The 10,504-nt window shown below is 39.9% G+C and overlaps 1 protein-coding gene across 1 annotated transcript in view; it reads right to left on the minus strand.

Annotated features, from left to right (window-relative positions):
• The window catches only part of ube2j1 (ubiquitin-conjugating enzyme E2, J1), a 49,974-nt gene extending 39,470 nt beyond the window's left edge, over positions 1-10,504 (minus strand). Inside the window, exon 1 of the mRNA XM_076755990.1 lies at positions 10,135-10,504. Within this exon, the coding sequence (XP_076612105.1) occupies positions 10,135-10,165 (31 nt within the window). The 5' untranslated portion in view covers positions 10,166-10,504. The remainder of the gene's footprint in view (positions 1-10,134) is intronic.

Consider the following 10,504-nt stretch of genomic DNA (forward strand, 5'->3'; position numbering starts at 1 on the left):
TCAAGATGTTTGTGAGACTACAGATAAGTTATGCAAGAGACGAGAAGAGAGCGAAAGAGAAATGAGAAGAGAAATGAAGAGCGAAAGAGAACATTTTTCTCAATTAGGATGAAAAGAGGACGGGGGAGGAATCAGGCAGGAGAAGGTGACATGAGGTACCTCTTAAAAAGGGTTCTTAACCAACGACAAAAACTGCAGAGTTTTGACTGGAGAGGAAAATTTCACTCCACCACTGTGAGTGCAGGAGGGAAACTTTGAAAACTCTGACGCTCTCATGTCTGTTGACGACGTGTGTTTCACTGCTGACAGTGTGAAGCCAAAGCAGTGGAGGTGTAATCACTGTGCGTGTGGTGTGTGTGTGTGTGTGTGTGTGTGTGTGTGTGTGTGTGTGTGTGTGTGTGTGTGCGCGTGTGTGTGTGCGCGTGTGTGTGTGTGTGTGTCTTTGTAGGTGTATTTCTTTCTTTGTTGGGTTCCTACATGTTTTCATTTCATAATTTCAGAGTTTATTTATGAAGTTAAATCCCTGCCTGCCTTAAAAGAATGTTCAATGCTGATGGAACAGTAGGAGGTATTGTGGAAGCTAACTAGGCCACATCACTCTATGGATTTAGAGCAACAAATACCCAAACTTATTATCTTTGCCTCCTTAATGCTGAATGATTTGAGCAAAAAATATTTTCTATAATTAAGACATACCTTGTCTCTAAATGAATAGAATCAGTTACAGCATAATTGCTGGTTGTCAAGGCCCTCCCAGAGTTCAAAGCACTCAGAGAAAAGTCAGCTTCTGAGTAAACTTGTCTATTTTTCTACAGAAGAACAAGACTTGTGCCTTAAGCTTAATGGTTACATTAGCATGGTAATATGGTAAATGGACTGTATTTGTATAGCGATTTACTAATGTGAAGACCATTGAAAGCACTTTTACAACAACAATGGCACAGCATCTGGGTTCAGTATCTTACCTGAGGATACTTCGGCATGTGGACTGCTGAGGCCAGGGATCGAACCACTGACCTTCTGTTAAGTGGAAGGCCGTTCTACCTCCTGAGCTACAACTGACCAACAATACTATTATAATAATAATATGCTCACAATAACAACAGATGTATGGTCAGTTGTGGTAATGATGGTTTTGGACAAGTGCATTGTGGATATCATTTTGTGACTGTATAAATTTAAACTGAACCATGTTAAATCTGACAAACTGAAATTCAACTTTTTGACAGACCAGGCTGAAGATTGATGGACACAGGTTTACCCAATAGAGTCGATGTCAGGTTTAAGTTAGCTTAAAGTTAGATGCTGACCAGCTGGACTTGTATTAGTTTTCTCTGTGCTGTTTGCACAGGCTGTAATGAGCTAGAGAGGGAATTATCACCAACCAACTTCCTGAGCGAGGCTGTGCACTCTGTTGGTGTTCTTCCACCCACACCACAGCAACACAGCACACTATCTATTCTTTTCAAGCATTCAGTTACACAGAGCAGTGTGTTTCTTTACAAAACCATTTGGTCAAGCATAAATAGCACAACACCATACAGCGAGGACAGTAACCTGACAACTCAAAGAATTCATGGTAATTAGCTACAATAGCTAACTTTACCACCAACAGTTGTCATTATGTCTCACTGATTATAAATTCCATCTCTTACAGTTTGTTTGGCAGAGTTAATTATGGATAATTAAACTGCTGCTCTTGCAATTTGACAATCACACACCTTCAAATTGCAATGTCAATATAAAAATGAATCATTCAGCCCTAGCTCTACTTTTCTGTAAGCACCAAGCCTGAGTAGGAAGTCTGGAACACGGAGTCCAGCACAGTGAGTGGCTCAGAGTTACAATACATCTCTGTGTATGTACTGTATACAGTAAGTTCAGCTTCAGAGTATGGAACATGCCTGTTGCCCCAAGGCGACAGCAAGCCTGATGCGTGGCCTAAGTTGTCCTGACAGCACAGGGAGCAGTGGTCTCTTCAACAACTACCCAGCATGCCTTGGCACACGCCAGCAGCACTGGGCCTTATTCCCACAGCTGCAGCAGCAAATGAGGCATTTAGCCCCACATTATGACTGTGTGGAGGAGGAGTATGAATGTGAGCAGTTTAAAACTATTAGCACCATCCTCCTTCCCACTGTTATCTTAATGTATGGTATGGTATGGTATTCATCTGAATACTGTGAAAGCTTGTTCTTTTCTTACCTCCTGATTCTGATTCTGATTCCTAAAAGAGAATGTTTTTTTTTCTCTGAGTTTTACACATCCCAACATTCTAGAGAATACTGGTGGCATGGGGTAGATTGAAAGAGTGAGAAACTTTAAAATGTGTGTGTGTGTGTGTGTGTGTGTGTGTGTGTGTGTGTGTGTGTGTGTGTGTGTGTGTGCGCGGTGGTAGTGGTGGTGGTCGGGGGGGGGGGGGGGGGGATTGGGAGACTGAGAGGGCTATAGCTAAAAGCTATTCAGGTTAAAACATCCTCTCTATCGTCCTGGCCACCAGTTAGTCATGATTTTCCACTTGGGGAATCCATCAGTGCCCTGCAGAGTGGAATCAGAGCACTCAGAGGTGTGATAGGCTATCAGGACTGGACAGGCACTTCAGAATGAGAGATGAGCCACTTGGGAGAGTCCACTCGGTGCCTCATCCACCAGTATCTTCTGGGATGGCGGCTGGCAGGTTCAGCATTGATGGCAGGGCCAGAGGCAGCTCTCACTCAGCCTGGGACTCCCTGGGTCATGGACAACATATTCTGGGGTCTGGACGAAATCTCAGAGAGCAATGTCTGATCTCCTATGTCAAGCTATATGTCCATCTGTCTGTCTAGTCAGCCCTCAATCGTTATAACTCCTATTTATTATCTTGTCCTTAAAGCAGGACTTCTCAAAGTTTTGATGACTGAGTGCCAATTTAGGGAACTAGCGTATGATTGGGGGCCACACAGTGTCCAACATAACTTTTTTTCTCTCACTGACCTACTTAGATGGTGGATCAGAGATTTACTTCCCACTTGTATATTTTCACTGGCCCAAAAAATGAATGAACTCTTTTTTTTTATTATGAGAATTGTACAGTTAGGCAGAGCCCCACTGGCAATAGATTTTTGAAGCACATACAAACACTGCTGTTTTACAGGTAACATATATCAACATTTATTATAAGGATACCTCAAAATGGGTTATTAAAGAATTGTGACCAAGAAGTAAGTAAGAAGAGTAAGAAGTAAGAGGAAGTAAGCGACATCTGACAGTTGAAAAGTAAACTTGTTAGTGGCAGTGCTCTCCGATGGGCAAAAATACATAATTGAGACACTGTCTCTAAATGACCTCAAACACATCTTTGGCATTTACAATAGGTGCAGAAATTTCAAGCAATTTTCTTAATTGCCTATTGGCCATGTTAAAATTAATAGTCAATTAATTACAAAATTACACAGGGCAGTCCACCAAGTGCTAGCTTTCCCAGAATAAAGGTGCATCTAAACCACTGCAAATTATGAGTAAAACATAGGCGCAAGCAGTGATTCCAGGGTCAAGCCCTTTTGTGCTCAAAAGGAAGAAATAGCTCGATGGGCCAAAATTAAACCACAAGCAGCAAAAAGCAGCTTTCAGACTCCACAAAGGTGAGCAAAGTCACTTAAGATAGTTTTATTCTGTTTAAACAAGGAATGAAACAAGGAATGTCACCAATCACACACTTCACACAACCCGCAGCACTATACTAACTGTGCACTCAGTGCTCCATCATTTGTCCCCCACATCATCGGATGTGAACGAAACTCTATTTTGAAAGTGCTAGTACTCACAGAGCTGGAGTTACATCCAGTAACTACTATTTTCCTTGCCATAACGCCAATCCAGTGACATGAAGGTGTAGAAGGTAACATTACAAGCAACACATGTCAATTTCTGTGTTGTTGGCTGCAAGAACACAAAAGTCTTCATCTACTCCCTCATCCAAAGAACAAGGGCTGTCAAACGTGGCCAAAAACGATATTTCAATATTTCCTTTAAAAAAAACACAGGTTTGAACCATTCGAATATCTATTTTTGCATTTTACGTCCATAAGAGGGAAAACCAACACAACAAGAGACATACTGGTGGGATATTATTTCAGCATAAACACCTTTTAAAAGATCACAATACCTACACGCCACAAAATAAAGGTCCACGCATCCTGGAAGACAAACAGGAGGAATTTCAGTCATATTTTTGTGTCCAAGTGACTGTTGTACTTTGGTTTTTCTGCCAAATAAATACTGTTGCCAGATGCCTAAACCTACCCCCTTGTCTAACTCAGAATGAATCACATTACATTTACTAATTAACCTCCATTATGGGACATTGTTTTCATTCCTATGTGGTGCCAATGAACACATACATTTTTTTAAAAGATTTCTTTCTTTCGTAGCATACGTTCCCTTACATTGCGAATAGAGAGAAAAGAGGCACAATGATGTTTTGAGAGGAGAATCCCTTTTATTTTTGCAATACCATGACATAATACAGTCACCATAAAAAACAGACAAAAAACTACAGTGATATGAATTTTAGGTCATACCGCCTACCCCTAATACCTTAGCATGCTGAGTTAGAAGAGGAGACAGGAGGAGGAGGCAGTCCAGATCTCAGCAAAGCATCCTCTAACGCCACTGTCCCTTCCAGTGCCAGGACTCACTGTGACAGACGCTCCAGTGCTCCATATCCCCTGCTGAGTTTCATATCCCATGCCCATTTTTGGCTCTTCCTTCCAGTAACACTAAGCAGAGATGACATGGAAAAGCCCTTTCCCACACAAGTACCTCTGGCCTCTGTTGGTTTAGCAGAGGTCTGGTCACTGGCTGATAGGGTGATAATCCTTGTACGCCAAATCATATTACGCAACACATATTTTTGAGTGTTTGCCACTGGGAATGATTCATAGTTGGTCCAGAGGACAGGAGAGAAGACACTATTGCGTAATAACAACAGCTCCAAAGATGCAAAAAGCACAGAGCACGGAGGAGGGAGGGAAGGAAAAGACTCCTCCAAAGTCTGAGCACTTTTCTCAATGCTGCTGCTGCTTCCACCACATTCAGCAAAAAGCCGGGAGTCTTATTCATAAAGCTTCCTACAAAGACCTGCTTGTGACGAAATACAAAGAAAATTCTTAGAATTATGACATTGTCTAATAATTTACCCTTGCAGTTAAGACTGGCAAATATAAAAGTTATTCAAAGAGCATCTTAACCCCTAAAAGAGCTCCTCAGGTGAAAAACTGTTAGAAGCATGGAGGAGGACTTTAACGATGCACAAGCCTTTCTTAAGCACAGAAGAAAATGGTGGAAAAGCAAAGATGGAAGAGAAATATTCTCCATACACTGAATGACAGAGAGTTAATGAAATGCTGCAGATTAGATCATGCAATGTTTGTAGTTAATCTCATTTGAGATGAGCTCACATCTCCCACCCAATGCAACAACACTGTAACGCCAGCAATCATGGAAATTGATGAAAACTGAGCCATTTTTTCCTCCTGTTAACAGGCCTATCAAATAGATTAATTACTAACATTAGCATTGTGGTAAATAGATGTAAGCAAATCAATATAACAAATACGTGAAACTTGAAAAGGTTACTACACAAGCAGGCCTGTGTTTTCAAACATTTTATAAGATACTTTGAATGGCTTACAATTTTTTCAACAGAAACATTGTTTATATAAAATAGTATTCAGAATTAAACCATGTCTTAATTATGCCTTTCAGTTTCATTGGCCACTCTATGCCTATTATAAGTAAGAGTGCATTTTTGATTACATCATCTTTTTGTTTTCTTTTTTGATCAACCAATCACACATTTTACAAGAAAGCTTCATACCAAGCAATGGGGTCAACTCCTCCACACTGAGGTAAAAGTATCTGTTCTTTCTTTGCTCAATGTTTTGGGTTAAATTAGAAGCTGTCTGACAGAAAGTTTGTGAATAATCCCAAATTTGTGAGGTAATCAAACACTTTGAGTTAGCTCTTGAACTTAGTGAAAATAGTGGGGTATGATGAGGTACAGTACAGGTTGACATGGTTATTTACTACCTGTAAATTGAATTGTTTCTGTTTGAACAGCAGGGGGCGCAATCATAGTAGTCAAGACCACAGACTCCAGTCATCCTTTGCATGAAAGCCAAGCAATGTAAACAATAAACCCAGTGAGAAAATTAATGATGTGCCAATAACAAAAAAGAGACTGAAGATGCTCCATCGACATTGAGAGCTGATATGTGCTAACATTTTCGGTTCACAATGCATCGGTGAATATATAGCCAAGGACTTAAGGGCTTTTCTGTGGTCGATAATGATGGATTTGGGAGTTTAGTAAACAAGTTTGAGCCAAAGTGTACAATTCCATCAAGGCCATACATAACCCTAACCCTAACCCTAACCTAGTCACACAGTGATACCGGCTCTTTACAAAGAGACAAAAGCTTAAGTGACACAGAGCCTCAAAAAAGCAGAGTGCATTTCAGTACCCACAGATGGGTGAACTTCACGAGCTACTCAGAGCTAGATTACAGTCACAGCTCATGTTATGATCAGCGAAGGGAAAATAAAACGTTTTGTCCCACAGACGCAGCCTCTTTTCCAATCACACACTGGACTCAACATAGCTGAGGTTTTGAAATTTGCTGTTTTGGAGTGGGAGCTCGAAATGAAAAATAACAACAATCATCACAGTACTGCTGTCATTACAGACAAAGCACAAAATATGGATGTAGCAGTGAGAGAGGCCAAAGTGTCCCCACACAAAGTGTTTTGCACACACTTTAAACCTCACTTCACAAACGGGTTCGTGCCAGCCGTCTACTCGGTCGAGTGAGGCGTGTAGCAGAGTTTTTTCACCACAGTTCAACTGCAGCAGCTGTGCTGACCACCAAACAGAGACTGTTCAACCTGCCAGTACATAAACTGATGATGGACGTGGTCACCTGATGGAACAGCTCTGTTAATTATTTTATAAAAGGAGTGTTACTGACTGCTGCATTGTTTCTGTTTTGAAATTACACATGGTTCAGTCACTCATTGCCAAAGACAGTTCATGCTAATCTTTCACATATGCTAAGGTCATGGCTGGCTACTTTTATTTCATTGTAGGAAAGAAGGAAAGCGGAGGCACTTTAAGCTTAAAACAAATTATATAAGAATAAAAAATGGTGTATAGACTCATTAATAATAAAGGGCATTTTCTCAAGTAATGCTTCTTTCTTTTTTTAAATATTGCAATAAATATGGTATTGTGACCTTAATATCAAGGTATTATTGTACCATGAGTTTTGGTATTGTTACATTCCTATTCCTTACTGCAGTGGCCTTGGTTTGATTCCAACCCGGTCCCTCTGCTGAATGTCAATAGATATCAACACCCATGTAACATTAGCATTTGAGTCTGAGATCTTAAGCAGCCACAAAAATGACCTAAAACACTTTTACGCATTAAAGACACTGATGAGAAACTTCTCAAGGTAAGACTATTAATCTCTGCAGACACACAGCAGCTGACAGAAAGAGGAGGTCATACAGACAAATATTAGCTGTTTCTGGGCGAATAAATGTTAATGTTACTTAAAAAAGGGAAGCTGAAAATGGCTACAAGAATGCTGAGTTTTCAAGTTTCACCAGAAGTCATTAATAACACCATCAAGCACATGATGTTTAGGAAAGTAGTTAAAAAGCACGTACACAAAGGGCAACCATTGACTGCATCCTGTCTTTAAAAACTGAGTACAATTAGCTGATAATTAGCCTGATCAGCCACACACATCACTAGACTGTAAACCATTAATCAAAGCAGTAACATCAATGAATATCAGACAGACTTTTCATGCTTTGGCAGTTACTTTGTGTTTTTTGTGTGTAGTGGTGACAAAATGTTCTAAAATTTAAATACAGTATTTGATTTGAACTCAAGCTCCTTGCACTGTCTGGGGAAAATATCACGCCAAACATATTAACAAATCTTTATCCATAAAAACACATTACTCTAGAAACACAAGACAAAAGGTGCCATGTCAACAATCTTCTTGTCAATTCAGCATCAATATAATCCATAAGAATACATTTTTGTCTGTTGTTGATATATGATCGGGAGTCTGCACAGGTTGTTTTATTTTGAAACTTGACTGGATTCTGTATGCCATTCCTATGTCTTCCTGTCTGACTCATTCTGCTCTGTGCAGCCTGATGTGCCATCTGTCAAAAATAGACAAGGCGTGTATTCTACACAGAGCAGAGTGCAGAGCCACTTCTGAAACACGCTGCCACGATTAGGTACAGCATTATTCGGCCTCATGCCTGTTTTGTTCTTGGATAGCTGCAGTAAAGGGAGGCCAGAACACTCCACCATGATGGTTTTTCTGCTATTTAGAATTTTGACTGTATAAACACCAAAATGAATATACAGTATCGTGGAACTGAAATACACTTTTCGATTATAAATGAGACATCAATCTTAACAGGAAAATGGGCACAACTAATAGTTTGTTCATGATTTGGCAGAGCATGGAGTGCATAGTTGGTGTAATGCTGCAGGTTTTGTGGAGTGTGTGAAAGGTCTCATTACTTGTTCAAACAGAATTAAACTAGCAACCCAGTTGTTACCACTCACAGCTCTAATTGTGGCTGCTTACATCTTTATTATTTAACATTTGATGTTGTGTATATGTAATTTTCTAAGTTTAACTACCATTGTATTATTTTGCCTTGTTTTACGGTTGGTGAAGTATTGGTCCACAGTGATTTTACTTGCATTTGACTGAAACTCCAGCACTATCAGCACTGTGATAAAGCAATTCTAAAATGCAGAATACTAAAACCGATAACTGAAACCTGGAGATAGCAGTTCCAACCCAGTGGCTCTAAACAAATCATGTATGCCTGTGGGTACTGAGCACCTGCATGTGTGTGCATGCGTGGATGTGTGTGACTGTCCTTGGAGCAACAGTTGTGCACCAGTAGAGCAAACTTTAAAATTAAATGATACTCTAACGAGTACTTGGTGATACTTGGCATGAACTCAATGCTTTCATAACGTTAAAGTACCTTTTATCTATTATTTTTTTGTCTGCTGATCATCCAAATTCTTTAAAGTATAAAGAAAATTCTTATCACAATTTCACAGATCTTCTTCAAATGTCTTACCTAACCAAAAGTCCAAAACCCAAAAAGTATTGCATTTATATTTTATATGACAAAGAGAAGGAGCAAATCCTGCCAACTGAGAAGCTGGAACTTTAAAATGTGAGCCATTTATTCACTATTTTTGCTTGAAAAATTAAACAATTGATTGTCATTTCTGATCATGTTTCTGCTGATCAACTACTTGATTAACTGACTAATCATTTCAGCTCTACTAGTATCCTGATTTAGATCTTACTCAGAATATGACGTTAATATGGAATATGAGAAACTTGGTTATTCAGCTCCGTGTATACATGATTAATACACTAGCACAGTATTAGTACATCAGTAGTCCAGATGTTGGAGTATATTGTGTAGATTCAAGTGCATGTTTGATTTGTTAGAATATCAACTGCTCTCGGTGAGCTAATTTTACTTCTAATAAGTTTCCTCTTTGCTAAACTGCTCACGAAGTGAAAGCATAGCTACTGCTGTGAAACACACAGAGTTTTGATAACGTTACTGCCTCTAACTCTCTTGTTCCTCGGGGTATATGGCCCCATAAATGAACTTGCAAATCACATCCATCACCATGCTGACCCCACCTAGGTCATCTTCCGTGTACAAAACCCTAGCATCTGCTGTTTTTAACTGAACACCAGTAAGACCTGCTAACACACGTCCAAGAGAGTACCTACAACTTTGTAGATAACAAGTGTATCGAAAAAAGTCAGTTAATACCCCCCCCCCCCCCCCCCCCACACACACACACACACACACAACTGAGTCAATAAAGAAATTAATTAGTTTATAATACTGTGGTTATTTCATTTCTACAAAGACAGTGAACAATTATTGTATGTTAACGTTTACGTCTATCAAGAAATGTCATCGGTCAACTTGTGGGTTTCATCTGTGTCAATCACGTTAGCAAACAGAATTACAGCTACAGAACAACAGAAAAACACCATCTCAGATTGAGCTTACCTGGACTCTTGAGGTTGTATTTATTCTCCATACTGACAGTTGATGACCACTCTGATTAATGCTGAAACGCTACTGACTTTCTCTTGATAACTCGCTAGCTAGCTATCAGCTAGCTTGTTACCCACGGTGCTTAACGTTAGCTACACCCGGCTAGGTTGCTTCGGTCCTCGAATATGAGCAGGACAGCTGAGCCAGGAGGTCGTTCACGCTCCCCGGCGCTCCGGTGTGTAGGTAAAACAGAAGCTGTTTAAATCCAGCCTTCATAAGAATCAGGAAGAGTTGTTTCTGAAGTTATCCGCTGTTTCAGAAATGAAACTGTTTTTCTAAATGTTATCCGCGTACGTCATTTGTGGTAACGTAAACAGGAAGT

This window comes from Chaetodon auriga, chromosome 18, assembly GCF_051107435.1.
Source record: "Chaetodon auriga isolate fChaAug3 chromosome 18, fChaAug3.hap1, whole genome shotgun sequence".
Taxonomy (NCBI): domain Eukaryota; kingdom Metazoa; phylum Chordata; class Actinopteri; order Chaetodontiformes; family Chaetodontidae; genus Chaetodon; species Chaetodon auriga.